Source organism: Rousettus aegyptiacus, unplaced genomic scaffold (genome assembly GCF_014176215.1).
Source record: "Rousettus aegyptiacus isolate mRouAeg1 unplaced genomic scaffold, mRouAeg1.p scaffold_m13_p_2, whole genome shotgun sequence".
NCBI classification, from domain to species: domain Eukaryota; kingdom Metazoa; phylum Chordata; class Mammalia; order Chiroptera; family Pteropodidae; genus Rousettus; species Rousettus aegyptiacus.
Genome location: NW_023416295.1, coordinates 107,979,572 through 108,000,347, shown reverse-complemented (window position 1 = coordinate 108,000,347; position 20,776 = coordinate 107,979,572). Strand labels below are relative to the sequence as shown.

The window sequence follows — 20,776 nt, the reverse complement described above, 5'->3', positions numbered from 1 at the left end:
GCATTAAGTTACAATGGCAATAATTCCTATGAACAGAAAACAGGAAAAATAAAAAATAAATATATTTTAAGCAAATCATAGAAAAACTTCCAAAAATGTTCTTTAAAGCAGACAAAAAGAAAAACAAAAAATGGACAGGGGAGACAATTTAACCCTCAAAGAGACAATGGCTCAATTGATAAATGCCTTCTCAATAGCAAAAATGAAGGTCAGAATAAAATGATATGTTAACTATGCCAAAGGAAAATAACCACTAACATAAAATTCTATATCCAGTGAAAACATCCTTCAGTAATAAAAGTGTAATAAAGACATTTTCAGAAATTTGTAAACTGGGAAATTACTCATTTATAGACTTACACTAAGGGAAATATTAAGGCCATTCTTCAGGTAGAATTAAAATGATCTCAAATAGAAGATTCAGTTCCAGAAAGAATGGTTACTAACACAAATGGTAAATGTGTAAATAAATCTAAAGGAATACTACCTATACAAAACTACAAAATAATATCTTTCACATCACACACATGGGAATACAAGGCAGGAAAGTACACATTAACATACACTTTGGTATGCTGAGGATGCACATTGCAATTTAACGTTAAATAGTAAAAGGATAGCAATAGAGTATAAAACTGCCAGAGTAATAGAGGGGAAAATTGATTTTTTTTTAAAAAAAGATATATTCAATCAATCCAAAAGGAGGCATGAAAGATTAATAAAAGGAACACAAAACAGGGAAAATAGAAAGTCCCTAGTAAGATAGTAGATCAAGCACAAATATGTAAGTAATTCCAGTAAATATAAAGAGACCAATAATGAAAGGAAAAATATTTACAGTCTGCATAAAAATAAAATACAGAAATTATTTGTGCGTAATACATGTAAAGACACAGAGACATTGAAAGTAAAAGTATGGAGGAGAAGGTGTACAATGAAAACACTAATAAAAAATAAATTCACTATAATACTATTAAAATCAGACAAAGTAAAATTTATGAGAAAATGCCTGTCTCGAAATAAAAGAGGACATTTCATGATGATAGATGGTTAAATTAGCCATGGACATATAACAGTGATGTAGCTGAATGCAAGTAATAATAGTCTCAAAACATATGCAAAAATTAAAAGAATTACAAGAAGAAATAGAAAATTCATAATTATAGCAGGGAAACCTTAAAACTTGTGATTATACTTTAGACTTAGAACTGTAAAATTTTTACGTTTTTACAAAAAAATTAAATGTACATAACAATATTACTAAAAACTGTAATCTCAGAGGTGAAATCTTTTCTACAAAAATATCCAAATAGATGTTTCTTCTAACTCAAGCAACATCAAACTACCATCGATTATTTTGTGCAGACAGAATATAGTTCATAGGACCATATTCTGATGACACAGTATATCAGGCAACTGGCTTTAGAATTTTTTAAATGACATTTTTAAAAAATATTGTAAAATAATGTTTCTCATATACAAAATTAACAAAGGTAAAATAATCTTTCTGATTTGAAACTGATTTATCTCCTTTGTCTTAGAAATAGATCATTAGGTAAGACCTTCCTGAGGAAAAACTTTAAAATTTATAACCAGTATTGTTTTTAAACTTGGTCCATCAAAAATTGGTTGTAAGCCACTAAAACATAAATATGTCTCCTAAACTCTCACAAGAACAGATACAATTTTTAAGCCAAAATATATATTATACATCTTAATTGAAGCATATTATCCTAAAAGTAAGAATAAAAAAGGGAAAATCATAGGTCAAAATAATTCAGGACAATTAGTTTACTGTAGAACAAGGTAGTGTCAAATTCTAATCACATCCATTTTTTAAATAATTTCTTCTAATTAACATCAAGATTAACATGTGCTTGCAGGAACACTTCAAAGCAGAAATCTGCCAAGTACTTAGGGAATACTTAACTGTCAATTATTTGAAAGCAACCTGAGACCTCTTGACTGACTACCTCCTGGCAGGGTGTGGGGGAAGAGCCAAGAGGGATTAGATTTACCTTGTTCCCATAGCACATATTCCAAATTCTAATATCAAGGACAGTTTTTGAAAGAAAAAAAAAAAAGAGAGAGAGAAAAAGAAGAATTTAAAATTTTCCTTTTAGGCGAAAATTCATCTTATTTTAAAGGCCACGAATGAAATTTACAAACCATTCAGAATTTCAGTAAATTCTGTCATGTTTGGGAGAAATTATATATATATATATATATATATATATATATATATATATATATATATATAAATCACTAGAGTTACAAATAGAACTTGGATTGCAATGCAAAGTGTAATTTAAAATTCAAGCGCTATGCACCTCTGGCCTACTAATCTTCACTAAGATTAAATTACAAAATCTTTATGCCTAAGTAATCAGACAAGAAATATTAAGGGTATACTAAGGGTCATGTAGCATAAGCTAATACAGAGCTACTATTTTGTAAACTAAACTGTAGATATCAAAGCAAAAATGAATAATATAATTAACTGGGGCGTAATAATTATGTTTTAAAAATATTCTACAATTATAGTTCTAAACTCTCTTTTCCCAAACAAGAGCATTGTGATGGCTGATACCTAGCTTTGAGCCATAGGCCCTAAAGAGAAATATCCAGGAAAAGTAAATAATGCTAGTTTCAATGTCTCTGTTACTGAATCTAAATTTTTTCTTCAAACATTAACAAATCAAATATGCATGCTAAAATTAATTACACCAAATTAAACTATGAAATTTAATGGAAAACAGGCTAGATATTCATCTTGAGAATAAAAATGGCTGTTTTTCTATAGATATCATTCCTTCAAAGAGAATGAGAATGAGAGCAAGCAGGGGAAAAAAATTAATAAGTATGACAAGTTGATTCAAAAATAAGTAAGACAAGTTGATTCAAAAAGCAACCAAAGCATTCTACTTTTACTTTTGTCCTTACAAAAGATCAAAGTCATGTATAGATATCAAACAGTGGTAGTGGTATTATAAGGTCACAAAACTATCCATACCATTTCTTTTTTAAAACCTGGCTTAATCTAGGCAACAAATGTCTTAGTAAAAGAACATGAAAAACGTAAAAGAATTGGAATTTGAAGTTAAAAAACTTAGACTAATATCCCTTATTCATATCTTCAAAGCAAACAATTTACATTCTGATCATCCTTGCTTTAACACATAAAATATTAAAAGTGATGCCACCTCTTAATATAAAACCCACATCATTTTAGAAGGGGCTTTGAGGTGCAATATCAACACTAGCCTCATATATACTAGGATGTTAGTGTTATAAACACTTTAGCCATAAGCTTCTATACAGTGTTTTTCTCTTGTTTGATCAAAACATTTAATACATGCTGTCCAATTTTTAAGATTATATGTTTTGACAAATAAGCACAGAGTAGATATTACAGAGAATGTGTTCTACAAGCAAAATATTGTTTTTCATTTTCATTTTATTGTTTAGTATTTTTGAACAACCACCAAATACAAGATACTGTTGTAGATAGAAAATACAGCTATGAAGCATTAGAAAAGAATCTCCCCAATTTCACGGAACAGAATCTAGCAGAGAGAGAAAGAGTTCATAAGCAAGACAAAGACATATAATATATACTTGGATGTTAGGAAAATCCTATATGCTATGGAGAATAAGGATTGAAAGTATTAAAGAGAGGCTACGACAATTTTAAATAGGATGATCAGTCATGGCCTCACTGAGAGAACATAACATCTAAGGAGTTGAGAAAGCAAGTCAGATGGTGGTGGGGCAACTTTCCCAGGCCTAGGAAGAGACAATACAAAGTCTGTAATGCAGCTGAACAGCAAGAACACCAAAGTGGTGGGAATAGAGTGAGTGAGAAAGAGAATAGCAGATGATATCTGACAGACAAAAAGGAGGGGACAGATGTTGGACCTTACGGTTAGCTTAAAGACCTGGGCTTTTACTTTGAGATGATTTCAGAGATTCAAGCAGAGATGAAACAGAACATGATTTACCTTTCATCAGGATCAGTATCTCTCTACTGTTCTTTTGGCAACAGACTGATGACATGCAAGGACACAAGCTAGGAAACTAGTTAGGAAAATCCTATCTGTTCCAGGTGAAAGATGGTGACTCTGACTAGGATGGATTTGTAGAGGTGATTACAGTGGTTCAATTCTACGTATACTGTGAAGATAAAATTGAGAGACTTAACTTCTAAATTAAATACAGAATGTGAAAGAAATAAGAAACTAAGGTTTGGCCTAACCCAACAGAAAATTGACAATGCTGTCAACTTAGATGCAGAAGTCTAAATGAAGATCATGAATTCAGTTTTAGACACATTTAATTTCTGCATTTGATAGTATGAATTAGAGGGTCAGGGAAAATGTCTGGATTAGAGATATATATTCTGGCGTCATCAACATTACATGATATTTAAAGCCAGAAGATAGAAGTGATAATCAATGGTGTAGAGATAAAAAGAGAAAAGACAGAAACTAAGCCCTGGAGTAATCAAGTATTAATGAGTCAGGAGATGAGACATGACTAACAATAAAGTCTGAGAAGTGACAATTGCCATAGGAAAAAAAGAAACACAGGCAACTGAGATGCCCTAGAGACAAATGAAGAAAATGTTTCAAGAAAGGAGAGATCCACTATGTATCCTGATGAACAGGAATGAAGATGGAGAATCAATCACTGCATTTATCAATATGGAGGTTATATATAATGTTCGCAAGAGCAGTTTAGATGAAGGTGATGAGTTGAATGCCTGACTTAAATGGATTCAAGAGAAAATGGGGAAAGAGAAATTAGAAAAAACAAATGTACAATTTTTTTTTAATATACTGTACAGGAAAATATTAGTACAGTGGTGGTAGCTTGGTAGGGCAGGGTCATTATTTATTTCCCCCAATGAGAGAAATATAAGAATATTTCATACTGCTGGTTATAATCCACTAGTGTTGAAAACACTGATGATGTAGAAAAAAGAAGATGAAAGTTTTATCCTAGAATACCAAGAGAGGATGAGATCTAGAACACTAGAGAGGTAGCTGGTCTTTTAGGAACATAGATAGTTTATCAGAGTAGAGGATTAAAGGCAATAAAATAACTAGAAATAACAGCAAGATTCAAAGAATTTACAGATAAATGTGATACTCAGTGCATTACAGGAATTGCCATCTTATTGTCACAATGTATTCCTGGGAGCCACAATTATTGAGATAAAATACAGCATAGATCTCAACACCATTATACTGTAAGCACTGAATCTGATACAGAGTAGACACTAAAATACGTGTTGAATAAATAGTAATTGTTTATTAAGTGGCTATAATTAAATTAATAAAGCCAAGGTATATGACCTTTATAATCCTTTGAAATTAGTAAAAGTATACAACATATTAGAGAGAACTAGAACTTGAATTACCTCACATATTGTCACATTGTCAAGACTGTTGTCAAAGGGGTTAGCAAAGATGAAAGTAAAATCAAGGTAGAATAACTTCTAGGTAAATACTTTTCTTGGAACCCATAGTCTCTTGCTTATTTAAAGGACCTAATGGGCTAGAAAATATGCTCAGTACATAAAAATATAAATTCATGGTATCATAAACACGAGTATTTGGGACTCTCTGAATAATTATGTTCAGTATAATTATACTAACAATCATTTCACATTTCATTAATAATAATTTTGTTTGCCTTGTTAGAACTTAGGAGTAGTCATGATTAATGCTTTCAATGGCCCATATTCAGACAGGTTAAATACTTCTTTAAATCTAGATAAACATAATGAAATGAAGAAGCTGGCTTGGCTAAGAGTAAAACAACAGTAAGCCATGGATGGAATCCTGGTGATTACTACTTTCCAATAGTGTGGTGCCGAACAAGTTACTTAACCTTTTCTGTGCCTTGGTTTTATTATCTGTAAAATGGTGATAATAATAATGATCTCCTTGGAATATTTTGAGGATTAGCTGAGATGATAAATCTAACCAACTTAATGAATGATCTAGATTAAGAAATCAACACTATTATATCTCTCTCCTCAGATCCCCTTGGGTGAAGGAATGCAAAGCAAATGAAATTTCAGGCAGTTCTTAGCTTTTTGGCTCATGCTTAGAAAATAAATGATCTGTCCTTTTGTTTCAGAATTACAAAGCCTAATGATTTCATAGTTCTAGTTCAATATAAGCCTGCATGCTATACAAAGCCCTGAGTTCCTGTACAACATAAAGCTCTTGTCCTCAGTTTAGGCTTGTTTCTAGTTTTGAAGTCTGCACTGGATGGGAGCATGGTGGTCTCTCCTTACCCTGACATCCTCCACTCACCGTAACACTTTCTGACAGTTTCAGAGTCAGGGCCTGGTAAAGGGAAATTGGGTAGAAAGATCAGAGTGGTATGTGACTGACCCAGTTGTCAATCATGGTCAGGGCTTTCTGAATGGCAAATATACAATCAATAATCCTTCTTCTACAGTGTGTTTGTGGCTTTCTCAAAGAAACCCTCTGTGGGTTCTTCCCCAGTTTTTCTTGACATGCTCTAAGTCTCTTCTGTAGTATCAGTCTCCCAATATGCCACTCATTGTGTGAATTCACTCGATATTGGAGAAGTTGCAGTGTCCTGATATACAACTCTTCAATCCACCATAGAGGCAGCACATCTTCAGCCACAGCTGTGGGTTTTAGACTTCAGACTCTATATCCTTCAGCTTTGGAGGAAACACATCATGCTCTCTGAATGTTTTTGCCAAAGCCCTTCTCACATAGTTAAGTTGAAAGGGAACCTCTTCACCCCTCAGAGATGGAGTGGTAGATTATGCACAGCAAACCAACAGCTCCCCAAAAGCTTGCCTGTCTTCTAGCTTTACCACATCAGTCTTTGCAGAATCTTAAAATGGAGTTTGAGCTAATGCTTAACTTATTAGGGACTATACTTTAGCACCTTCTGAAAGTAAAGTCTTGCACCTCGCTTATTTAGCCTCCCCTCAAACAGAAAGACTTCCATTTTAATATGTGGATACTTAAATAAAACATTGCCTGGAATAGTGCAAGTGTTCAGAAATGTTAGCAATTGCTATTATTTATCTTATCTTTATTATTTAACATTTAAAGAGTGGCTAGATGAGAAGTTGCCCTCATAAAAACATTGGACAAGAAAGTCAAAAAGATTTATAAACCAAGGCAGTTGGGTGTCATAAAAGTTAAGAGAGTGGGTGTTTTGTTCTGTTTTGTTGAGAAGGGAGTAAACGCAGTGTCAACTTTTGCAGTGAATTTTAATAAAACAAACTAACTACATTCATTGATTGGTTCATTCTTTGAGCAACAACTTTGAGGGAAAGCCAGAGTGCAGTTGCTCAGTGAACAGAAGATAAAGAAATTGAGATGGTGAGAACACACAAATTGGGAAATAAGTTTACAGGAAAAAAAAGTTAGATTAGTAGCTAAGCAGGGACAGCGTTTTTTTTTTTTTTTAATTAAATAGATTGGAGTGACATTTGTTAATATGATTATATAAGTTGCAAGTATATAATTCTATAATAACCTATATATTGCATTTCGTGCTTACCACCCAACTCTAGTCTCCTTCCATAACCATATGTTTGACCCCTTTTACCCACTTTATCCTCCCTCCATCACCCTTCTACTATTTGGCTTTTGTTGTTATTGTTATTGGTGTTGTACTTGTCATCACTTTACTTTTAATGTTACAAAAAAGCCAGTTGTGTATGTGTGTGTGTGTGTGTGAGAGAGAGAGAGAGAGAGAAAGTGGCAGAAGTAGAGGGAGAGAGAGAAATTGAAGATACTAGAGACAGAGAAAAAAATAATTGAAGGAGGAAATGAGAAGGTGGAATCAAAAACTTAGAGAGAAGTATTAGTCCTAAACAGGAAAGGCAATGCTTAAGATTTGAGAATATAATAAAGTCAATTATAGGTATAAATAAATGTATGGTGATATGTTAGAAAAAAATGAATATTGATGAAAAACTTACCTAGCAGCCTAGAAAATGAATAGTTATGGAGATTTAAGGACATGAGAATTTCAGCATAAAATAATTAATAATGCTGTTTGACATAAAGATTCAAGGGGCATGAAGAATGAAAGAGATTTAATAAATTTGCAAATATGCATTCATTGATAGAATACAGGAATGTGTTTTTAGGAGAATGGTGATGATAGAAGCCTAATTATAAGGGTGAAAAAGAGGAGACATAAATAAAGAGAAATAAAGAGCTATAAATAATGAAAAATAAAGGCTGCAGGTGAATGCCATTTCATTTAGCCAGGGAAAAAGATCGCTAACTGATAGAAAGAAAAACACATTAAGAAAATAGAACTATAGTAAGAGGCAGCAAAAGGCACAACATCTTTCTCTGACAGTAGCAAGGGATAAAATGCTTTTGTGACAGCATTAGGTTTCACTGAAAAGAAGGAAGCTCAATCCAGATATGATCTTCTCAGCACAATAGGAAGGGATGCTGTTTGACTTAATCAAGAGACACATGAGACCAGCCATTAAGGAAGTAGAGAATTTGGGAAAACTATTTAGAAGAACATAGTTAAGAACTAAAAATCAATCAATCGATCAATCAAGGACTTCCAAAATCTGATAAAGATTGTAAAAGCAAGGATTTTAGTGCTTTCAATGTGTGCTAGTGTTCATGATTACCCAGTTAAATTGTGCAGTTCAGGTTGGTTAAGAATAATGATGATAATATCTATGGTAATAATAATAGCATCAATAGCTACATATAACATTTACTGAGCATGTACTATCTATGAGGCATTGCAGTGATCATTTAACATGTTACAGCTCATTTACTTCTTACAATGATCCTATAAGGAAGGTTCTATTATTATTTGAATTAACTACTTTGACCAAGGTTATTGAGCTAGTAAGTAGCAAGCCAAAAACATACCTAGGTAGACTGACTCCAGAATAAAAGTGACTTCTATCATTCTCTGTAAATTTCACTTAAATATTTTACATTTTAAAATGTTAAAATGTAAACATATTCCTCTTCTACACAGGTAACTTCTTTAATTTAATACCTCTACAGAGTATATACTTGCACATCCAAATTTATGAAAAAAACTTCCTGACATTTTTTAATGTTTGGGGTTTCTGAAGCCATACATACATCTCTTTTCATTCATTCCTAAGGGAAGATATAATCCTTCATTCCTATTAAGGAAACAGAGTTTCAGAGAAGTCAAGCTATTGAGCAATGGTTTTTTAGCTGATAGGTGGAAAGACTCCAAGTCGAATTCAGATCAGAAATTCTGATTAGAGCTCAAAGCTTTGGTCATTCAGTTCATTACCAGTCCTTGGTCCTTCTTTCTCCTCAATATTCCTTCCATTTCTATTGTCTTTATTAGATTCAGGGTTTATAATCCTATTTCAAATTCTCACACTTCATGAGAACTATTACATTATCATGATAAACTTTCCCTGACATAATAATGACCCAAATGACTCTCTTAGTTTATATTTGTGGTAAATCAATTGCACTGAGGGCCCTGTGATTTATCCCTCCCTGTAATTTTGCCATGTTATTTTTGTATTGCTTTCCACTGTCGCTGGGCTTGGTCAAGTGCTAACACACCAAAAAAAAGACCCCAGCAGAAGCTTAAAGAGCACTTGCTTGTTTCTGCTTTGCTCTTACTCCTCTGCCACGAGCATGAATGATCCGGCCTATTACAGTATAAGACATATGCATACAGCTGAGTGGCCCTAGTTGGTTCAGTAAAGCCATCCATATCGGACAATGGTCAGTTAACATAGAGCTAACTGAGCCAACCTTTAGCTAATCAGTGGCATAAATGAGTCCAGGAAAGATCAACCAAGCCAAGTGAAGGTCAACTGAATTTCATAAAACCATATTATTTCATGATACTCGGGTTTTGTGCTGTTTACTATATAGCATTATTTTAGCAATAGATAGCTGATACATGAGTATTATATAATCTATCCTAAATCAAACAGCAGAATATTCCTTTCTTTATTACCATACCATGTCACAATTCACTCAAAATCCGACTTATTATCCTGGATACAAACTCCTGTCCTTAGCTGTCACCAAATACAAACAGGCCACACTCCTCCACTGCTACTATATACAACTTCATTCCTAGCCTACCACCCTTCGATAAATGAATCTCTTATTCTTCTTATTTCATTCCTAAAGAAGACCTATTTAGTCTTCTTTAAAGGAAAAAATAAAACAGGGATATTGCTAGCTCATCTGTCTCCTTTGTGCAAATTAGGGACCCCTAAGCCTAACCTAAAAAGCAGAGTATAGGCTGACTTTCTGTCCCCAAAATGTCCTTGAGCAGGGTCCTATTACTCTACTGCCCTACATAAAACACCTTTGAGTTATTTTCAACCTTTTCTTAAAAATAGCCCTCTAATATCACTTTCCACATGAAACTTTCTGTAGTTAATAACATACTAATATTATACCTCAAATATTTTATCTACTTTTATAATCTCCTGGTATTATATTAATTTGTATCCATTTATATATTTTTCTAAGCAACTCTATTCCTTAAATTCTCTGGGAGCCAAATTATATTCCTTTTCTTCCTATTCTCTTTACAAATATATGTAACCATTTAATGGTACACAGAAGATCTTTACTATATGGTAAATAAGGTGATAAAAATAAATTTTAAACTTTTATATATAATGACTTCTTGCAATGGAAACCTCACTGTCCTTAACTATTTTAAAATATTTTAATAAGCATATTAGTAATTGACAAATGTTTGCCATTTTCAAAAATGTTAAAGATGATTTATTTTATCAATATTCCTAATGAATTGTTGTAATGCTCACTGGCATACACACCTAGAAATTAGTTTATCTTTTGGCATTCTAGATAAGACAAATATAAGCATGTTCCTATTTAATGCTTCAGAAATTAGTTTTTACTTATATCATTACTTTTATTATTTTGTTTAATCATCATAAACTACCCTGTGAGGTATTTGTATTAATCACTTTTTGTAGTATGAATATCTGAAGTCCTGACTCAGGTCGATGATGTATGGTAGAGTCATAATACAAACTAGATCTTCCTATTTCAAGTTGATTGTTCTTTCTACGTCAAAACGCGTATACATTTAGTTACGGTTTTACTTTAAGCCTTTACTACTGATGCTCTACTGGTTGAGAGGACTGTAGATGACTAACATATGCTCCTGTTCTCAAGAAACTTATAGTCTGGGGTGGTAAACAGGCATATAATCAGAAAATTTAATGATGATATGGTAAGTGATAAGGGTAAGGAACACAGAGGAAATGTACTTGGGGGTCCAGAGAAGGCTGCATGGAAAAGATAACATCTTGGCTAGAATGAGAAGTGAGCCAGAAAAAGATATTGAGGAGGGACATTATAGATAGAGAGATGAATATGCATTGGGGAAAAAAAAAAGACCCTGGAATAGCATGAAGTTTGTAGGGGCACTGCAAGCAGTGCAGTATTATTCAAGCAAACAACATTACATATTTGCAAAAGTGGAAATGTTAGGAGATAGAACAATGAAGAAGTTCTGGGCCAGGTTCAGACAAACAGAAAAAGAACAGAGAGATTTGAGAGTTATTTAATAGATTTAAAAACAGTACAGCCTAAAGATGACTGAATTCAGAGATGAGAGAGAAAGCACCATCTGTGAGGTCTCCTAGGTGAGGAATTCGAGCGGATTTGGTTGAGGAGTGGGAGGCAGATGATAACTGAGTTTCTGGCATGTTGAATTTGAGGTTCTGTGGAATATTTAAATAGATCTGTGTATTAGTAAAATAGAAAATTGAGTGTGTAGCTTAGAAGCATCAGGCCTAATATAGAAGTATCAGCATTTAAACCCATTTACACCCAATCACATAATGAAGAAGTAAACCCTGTGGGTGCAACACACTTTACACAGTTAAGGTTGTTAAAATCATTACTGCATTTGTTCATAAAAGAATGACGGGAGAGAGAGTGACGAAGGCAAAGTACCGAATCATCAAAATGTAAAAGTATCACATAGGCGATTTAAAACACATTATGTTATGAAGTTTGACTCTGCTTTGAACTCTTCCATGTTTGCTAAAATAATTTTTATTTTATGTTATTTTAGTAGTTTTCATTTTTATATGCTTTATTTCTGCCTAAAAACTCACATTTATGGTAGCCATTTTCTCCTTCAAGCTAAATGTCAAATGTGTTGCCACCAAACAATGCAGGTACATTACTTACAGAATATTCAAAGAGATTCAAAGATATCAATCAAAGAAGAATATATTTATATTATTTACAGAACCCCTCCCTATAGCTGTTAAGATACAGATTAGGTTATTAAAAACTGGCTTTAAAGAAATGACAGGACCATCATTGTCTTAAAGACCTGCAGACTACTAGGAGAATTCAATATTTATAATAGTAAAATACAAATCAATATTGAAAAAATGTGTTGAACTATTTGTAAAAGAGATTAAAACCATATCCATCTAAATGTACAGGTTCATAATCCCTAATGCATAATTCCAAAACCTACACACTCTATAAAATGATGTCTTATTTCTGTGTTGTAAATTTAATGGGGGCAAAACCAGACCAATACTAACATGAGACATTAATAGTTTATTTTTTCCACACAATAAGCATATTCATAAGAATTATCTTTATATATAAAAATGTGTAATTATAGGGTGCTGCCAGAATCCATTTGGAGCCCTGCTCCATAAGTTACTTTATATACACAAAAAACATTAGGAAAATTCTGAACTCTAAAACATAACTGGCCCCAAGGGGTTTGAATAAGAGATTGTCCACCAGTATAACTAAAATTCAAAACTTAAAATTTTAGGTGGTATTATCATTTAGATTCAATACAACAGAATTGCTAGAATTAAAATTTTTCATTCTTATACCTTTAAAAGATTTATCTATACAATATCATTATGTATGAATCCTTTTTATTATTTTTCCTTTTTCCCAAAGAGTATCTGTTCTACACTTTATTTTTATAACATTCTAATAAAGTAATCACATACGGATACAGAAAGATTTAGAAAAACAAATTATTCTTAGAATCACTTTAATAGGAATAGGATCTAAGTTGACAGCATAGGGCTTGAATAAAATATAAAAAGATAAATGTAGGGGGAACACATGCATATTCCTACACTTATGACTAAAAAGTCAACTTACAAAAAGAGTAGGGAAAATGGAAACATGCAGCATTTATGCAATTCAGTTATAAATGTCACTTGACTACTGACACAGGACATACTGAAAATATATCGAAGTTGCCCCAAAATACAATACACTCCTAGGTTTCTTTAATGAAACATTCTTTCCAGAAGGAGAAATAATTATCCCATTCTATGCTTGTCACAGAAGATAGCAATTAGTGATTGGTTCAGGGACCACATTTTAACAATAGCATTGATCAACTCAAATAATCCTAGAAGAAGCATGATGGAGAAATCACCTTTTAGAAATCACCTTCTGAAGAACAATTGCAAAGATGGAAACACCTAGCTTGAAAAATATAATTATTGATAAAGATATTTGATAGTTGTCCTTGAAATGAATCAACTCATTCTGTATAATTAAACAAATCACTGTACCAACAGGTGAGAGTTACTGGAAACATTATTGTATTTCAAAACAAGACAAACTGACTGAAAATAAAAAGGAATGAGAGAGAGAATTATCAGTATAGAGCAATGGGATTACCTAATGGGAATATGGCAAAACGTTCTAGGTGACCCTTTTTATTCCAAAAGCAATCAATATCTCAGCATCACAGTATAAGTTAATAGTATAGCTGGGTTTAGAATTTAATTAACTTTGATTATATAATTTTAATATTTATGAAGACATAATATTTACAAGATAATTTCATGGAGAGAGGTCAACTCTTAAACATGTGCTATACTGTCCTTAAAGCAGAGGGCTAATCAAACTTGTATTTACAAGAAAAATATAGTGCATGAGGGTGATTATTAAAAATCTCATTTGTATTCTATGCTTTTTCTCATATCTAAAATAAACACAATTATGTTATTCTTAAATAAGATAATTAACTCTCTTTATTAACATTAAATAAGCTATAAATCCTTAAAATATTATATTATTTTCTATAAAATAAGGTGTTTGACAAAAAAAAAAATACCAAAAAAAAACTAACCTAATAATTTTAAATTTGTGAGAATAAGACTGAACTTTTTTCTTTTCTCCAATTCCCAAAATATTAAAAAAGAAACTGGTTTAAATGTTTTTTGAGGGAAGAGGGTAATACATCAACAACTCCAATAATTTTTAAGCAGATGTTAGGCATTTTTAGAGAAAGAGAAACAAAAAATAGACAGTAGACATCCAAACTACTATCATTTCCAGAGAAAGAACACATAACTGAAAATGAAAAGTACATATTTCTAAGCGTTGTAATTGTGTTTAAAACACAAAAAGAGAAAATCAACCATTTCCATTTTCAGGTGTTTAAAAGCTGATCAACAGGTAAGTTTCTACCCCCACCAAAACCTGCAGATAAAATTTTCAAAAACAAACAAACAAACAAACAAATAGGAACCCATGATTCATACTTTTCATTACCAACATACCACGATTTTCTTTGAGGCAAGGTTTCATGTGAATTTTCTATTCTTAAATAAGTCTTATCACATTTTCAATTACAGTAGGAAGGACAAATGCTACTAGGAAGCATACCTGTGGCAGGGCTGAATTGAGCTGTCTCTGGAGTGAATCTCTGTCGTAGATGACGTCTTGCAGTCTTTGCTGGGCAAGTGAAAGACTTTCTTGGGTCTCCCGAAGGGTGTCTAGAAGACGGTCCCTTTCATCTAGCATATTAACCATCAGCTGCTCAAAATGGGAGTCTGAGTCGGAGCCACTGCTTTGGGACCCCCTTTGGCTCATTGGGGTGTCCTCATTAATCGTGGGCATCACTTCACACATCATTGCTTAAAGAAAGTAAAGGGGAGGGAAGTCTCAGTAAAGAAATGAGTTCCAATACAGCCACTTGGCCCTTAACTCACCAAATGCTTTGCATCTCATTAGCCTAATTGTGTCTTTCTTTTACCCACTGCTCCAACTCCAGCCAAGCTAAATATTTTGACCTCAATGAAAAATGATTCATTGACTTCCTTCAACCTACATCCTTTCTCTGTTAATGACAGTCTATATATTTCTGGACTACAAAATACAGCTTGTTTCCACTTACTGCTGACTTTTTTCTATGATTTATCTCACCTAATTCAATTTATAGTAACATGTTATTACACTTATTATCACCTCTCTTCACCTGTAAGTTTACAAATCCCTTATAGTTAATACCTCCATCTTACCCTTATTTGTTATATTGTTAACAGCAAGCACATTAAGTGTGACACTTACTGGGCGGACAGTAAATGATTTTTGAATAACTTAAATAATTAAATTAATTAATGTTCACTTTTTTAGAAAATCCACAAAAAAATCATTGAGTATTCTTTTTATATAATAATCAGCTTTTATGTTTTTATTTTATCAACAGATTTTTTTTTCATACCAACTAACTTTAAAGCTTCATAAGTTTACAACTCCTATTTTATTATTTTGATGTGCTCTCTTCCTAAATTCCTGCAGTAGTCTACACAGAGTAAAGCGACTGAATTAGATATGAGCTTTATGAAATAGACTGAGGTACATAAATTTGTTTGGGTTAATATGTTACTAATTACACTTTATATTCCTTTGCTTCCCCGTAAGCTGCATTGTATGGTTTCCATCCAAACAATACAAAGTAACACTCTTTCAAATACTCCACAAAACAGATGCCGTAAATTACATTAGCTAATGTAGTAAATTCACATCTCAGCTGCTAGTCAGAGGCTCCCAGTCATAAAATAAATGAACTGCTCAGAATATTTTTTAAATCATTTATTAATTTGACTTAAAATAACACAGACATTAGGATGTAACATGACCTATAGTGTAACATTTAAAAAATCAGAAATTATCTCATTTTCTCTTGTATTCTCTATCTTATATTTCAATAAGAATCAAATCCATCTCAATTTCAGTTGTTGTACTGAGGCCAGGAGCTATTAATTAGAGGGCTTGGTTTTGCAGAAGGCTGATATGGAGAAAGGCTGGTGAGGCTGTTGCTCCTGAAGCATTCTTTGGTTTTATAATGCAAGATCAATTCATTTTTCTGCCTATATATTCCTGTCCTTGGGGCAAATATTTCTGGTGATATTTTCAAATAAAATGTCAAGACTTAACAGCTCAATAGTTGATTACTTTTTATGTGGTTCTTCATATAGACTTTTTGAGGAGAGAAATTCAATTATCTGTGAATGATTTGGTCAGGGTCTACTGAAAACCAGGAGAAAGTTTTAGAAAGAAGAAAGTATTGTGTGACTGATATCCTATGTAAAAATATTAAAAAGGGAGATTTTTAGAATAATTCAAGATAATGCTTTGAATTATTGTTCATTATTCAAAACACTGGGCTTCCTAAAGGTAAGAAATTGACTTGTACAATTTCTTATTTACCCTAAAATAAATAACAGAGTAGAAACATAGGATGTATTAATGCACACGTGTGCATGAGCACACACACACACACACTGTAATTATTACTAAACAATGATAAACTATAATATTTTTTATTTTTTCAATTTGAATTTTATTGAAATACTATCACAAAGAAAAAAAAAGAGACTCTTAACTGCTACAATTTTTCTTTACATTAATTGGAAAGGATTGGAAAACAAATACAAAAAATGTTCTAACACATTTCAATATTTAAAACAACTAGTTCACATGCCATACATGAAATATACACACTGAACAGCTGTGTCACTCTGAGAAATCATTACCAGAAGCCAGTGTGTTTCTTTTTGACATTTAACAAAATACTGGGAGAGAAAATGGCAGCATTGTGACAATTTGTGCTAAAACACTTTTAAGTTTTAAATTTTAGGGTAACTTAAACATTCTTAAATATGTATTTTAATACATATCCTTCTTGAAATTAAGCCATTAGCCCATCTTCACTCAGAATTACTTGTAACAACTTTAAGTTCCAAGGAAAAATATAACTGCAGCGATTACCTAGGTCACAATTTTCTCCCGATTATACTACCCTAATTCTAAAAAAGATTTGTTGTCACCATGAGACATTAAACATTCACACACTTTAGACTCTTAGATCAGTATAAAAGCTGGTCTTTGATTTAGTCAGTCCAAAAATGCTATGATGAGAAGCAGCTTAGAGACTTAGAAATTCTATTAAATCTACACTCAAAAGAACTTGATTTAATTGGACTCCTGTAGCATGTGAACCAGGGCAAGTAGCTTCACCTGTCAAAACTTCAGTTTTCTCTTCTGCAAAGTAGGAATAATAATCCCTGCTTTAAAAAATAACACCACCACCAACAACAAAAATTCCTGTTTGAAAGCTCTGATAGTGAGATCACGCAGTAAAAAAAAAGGGGGGGCTATTACATATTTAAGTATTTCTATTGTTAAGTGACCAACATTCATCATTGCAGAAAGAATATTTTACCTTTATGATTCTTGCTGCTTCCATGCCTAAAAGTTTAATTCCAGTGGGTACCCTGAACTCTCCAAATCCAATAACAAAAAAATCAAATTATGCAAAAGTTACTTAGAAAATAAGATGAATAAATGCTGCTTTTCTGCACCAACAGTCATCCAAATAAGTAAATTTAAAGTCCTCTCAACAAAACTGGAAGAAAAAATGTTTTTACAAAAATAAGGCCACTTTCATAAACTACCTTAGTTTCTTACAATATAACTCAAATTCCGATATGAATTACAAAATACTTATAGAATCCTTAAAATATATTATAATCTATTTTCTTAAATGCACATTTTAGGTCTTAAGAGCAACCAAAAATTTGCATTCATTTTAAGAGTTAAACACCCTTTTATAGAATGGATGGCAGCTGAAGCAATTTGGACAGTCCGGAAGGCTACAGTCAACCAACTTCTAGTATATTTCATCCTCATATCACTTTTAATTTTTATAATTATTTTCAATATTAAAGCTCCACTGCACTGCATAATTCCTGAAAAACCAGGAAGGACTTCCTAACACTTTGCTTTGGTATTTGCCTTTTCATCTCCCCCTCCTCAAAGTCAACTGGAGACATGAAATATGTTATCCTCTTCTAGATGTTGTTGCCTTATTCATTAAATTCCTAAAGATTTCAAGACCTAGTACAGGTTATTTTGTTGTGATGAGAAAAAATAATGACAAACCAGCTGGTTTAATTACCCCAGTGCTTAAATTTATCTTGAAGAATTTTATACAAGGAAAACCAATTCCTTTATTCTGAGCATATAACCTTGACTGTCTTCTAAATCTCTCAAATTTCAAAACAAAAGTTTTGAAGTGGGGTCATTACCCAAGGACTTTCAACATCCAATGTGTTTATTAGCAATATATGCCCTTCAAGCAGTACCTATTTAGACATAATAGTGTTACCGAAAGCTTTTTTTTTCTGTCAATGAATCACTTTATTTAGGCAGATCACTAGGATTTAGACTCTAGTAGAGGCAAAGATGCAATTATCCTTGGTAGATTCTTCTGCAAAAATTTTGTCTTAAAAACTAGCCCAGCTCGATTTCAGTTAACCTACAAAAAAGTAATTCTGTGAGAGAAATTCTAGGTATTGTCTGATTACATTACATGAATATTCCTCCTCCTATTTAACTCTTTGAAATCCTCTGTCCTCAGGAAATATTATTATCGCCTCTGATGGAAGCATTCCGCACTTTCTTTACCTTATTGCATTTACAGATGGCCAAAGAGCCAGCTCACCCCACATGGCTGGACAGTTATCTATCAGCCACACCCCCCACCACCCTGAAGAAGTTGACTTCATAATTTCCACACTAAAATCCTTCATCTTGCTCAGCAGGAGAGAGCCAAGTAGGGAGGAGGTAGAGAAATAGAGGAGGGATTGGGGGGTGGGGGGTGGTGGAGAGGCTGGTCCAGGAAAGCAAAAGGTATGGAACAGTAATTGGCAAGGAGGAAATTGCATCTCATCTTCCCTGGGGGCGGGGTGGGGCCTGAGGGGGAGGGGAGGGGGTAAAATAAAAACAACGCGGAAGGGAAACCAGGTAACTCAAATACAGTTTCTGTACCTAATGCCTGTAATTTCGGGTCCTGCTTCTTCAAATGATCAACGATAACTGCAGTCTCGGGCTTGAAGAGAGGGGAGGCTCACGCCCGGCGCTCCTGGACCATTTCCCTAGCAACGGGAGGAGAAAAGCAGCTTAGACACTCGCGTGCCCCGGCGCCCTCCCGGAACGTGCTCCGGCTCGGTGGCGCGGCAGCAACTCGGCATCTTCCCGCGGCTCCGTCAGCAGCCAAAAGGAGAAGCGTCCATCGGAAAAATGGCATATTACAAATTTTGCTTTGGGAAGCAGAGCTCGGTTCAGACCATTGTCAAAGGGAAGAGAGGGGGAGGCGGCTCTTAAAGCAGTAGCGGCCCCTTTGCCGTAGCAGCCGCAGCTCTCCGCGTGCAGCTGGAGACGCGGGGCGGGGAGCCGGGAACTGGGGGCTGGGTTTGACTTGTAGAAACTTAACCAAGCGGCGCTGCTCCCCTTCTTCGTCCAAGCCACCTGGGGGTACCTACCCAAACGCGAGCTTTGGGAAAAGGCGTGAGAAGTAACTAGAAGGGAAGTTCTCCACCTAGTCCCCCACCCAAAGCCCCTCCAGAGTTTTTGGCTAATGTCAGGAGTTAGAAAGCTAAAGAGAAGCGAGTCCCCAGGGATGCAAGAAGCAGGACAGGTCCCTTCTTGGCCCCCAGCCTATTTCCGCGCTGGGATATCTCATTTCACTTAAAAGAGGCGCTCCTTCCCCGGAAAGGCAAGCAGTCAGCACCCACCCTCTTACCTCCCGCCTCCCCGACACCCAGTGTCTCCTCCCAGCCTCTTTGCGAGCCTCGTTGCTTGCATCAGTCGGCCGGGAGAACCAACCTGCTGGGAGCCGGAGTGGATGCTACAGCATCTTCTCTGCTCGATTGCCTCGTGCTGTTTCTGCTGCTGCTCCTCCTCCGTCTCTCCCCCCTCCTCCTCCTTGGCAGTCGCCACCTCCTTTTCCTCTGAAACAAGGGCTTCCCCTGGAAGCTGCTGCAGTGGTTTCCACCGGCCCTTAAATAAATTCTGAAGTAATCACGTCTTTGCTCTCCTCCTCACGCACACGCGCTCACGGATACACACGACTACCCCACAGTCGCTGCCGGGCTGCTGGAGCTCTCGCGGGTCTCAATGCCCCCGGCGAAGGAAAGGGCTGGGGAAGGGCAGGTATGGGAAGGGGGTATGCTGTTGCTCACCAGAGCTTCCTCCTACGCAATGGTCTTTACCAGAAAGCGTGTGTCAGCCCGCGCTCCTGGGGTGGGGAATAGGCTTGGGCACCTTTTGGTTTTCTGGCCTTCGAGGTGCTTGTCATTTCTTTAAGCAATTTCTTTCTCCCAGGACTAGGGCATGGTAGTCATGACTGTAAAAACCTGAGTCAATCTAGGGTGTGGCGGCATCTGTCACTTCTACCTTCCAGCTCTTCTCCATTCATTGCTTTGGCAATGAGGATTGTAAGTTAAGTACAACCTGCTCTAGTAAATTTCAGCTGTGAGCAGTCTGGTCTCCATCGCGTTCCAGTTCCCCTATACTTATACCTTCCTTTACCTATTCTCTTTTTCTTCTTCCACTGCTATCCGTTCACACAGACTCATCCCATCCGAGATAGGGAAGAAGCA

At 34.6% G+C, this 20,776-nt stretch overlaps 1 protein-coding gene across 12 annotated transcripts in view; it reads right to left on the bottom strand.

The window, feature by feature from the left end:
- Positions 1 to 20,103, bottom strand: part of PPFIA2 (PTPRF interacting protein alpha 2) — a 424,261-nt gene extending 404,158 nt beyond the window's left edge. For 5 of the 12 annotated variants that reach the window (XM_036237949.1, XM_036237948.1, XM_036237952.1 and 2 more), the window contains exons 1-2: positions 19,164 to 19,411; positions 14,715 to 14,965 (exon numbers count right to left, since the gene is read on the bottom strand). In XM_036237949.1, the coding sequence (XP_036093842.1) occupies positions 14,715 to 14,963 (249 nt within the window). In that variant the 5' untranslated portion in view covers positions 14,964 to 14,965; positions 19,164 to 19,411. Of the gene's footprint in view, positions 1 to 14,714; positions 14,966 to 19,163; positions 19,452 to 20,000 lie in introns of those variants that run through there. The other 7 variants (XM_036237947.1, XM_036237950.1, XM_036237953.1 and 4 more) reach the window with 4 other exon arrangements.
- Between the last annotated feature and the right edge of the window lie 673 nt (positions 20,104 to 20,776).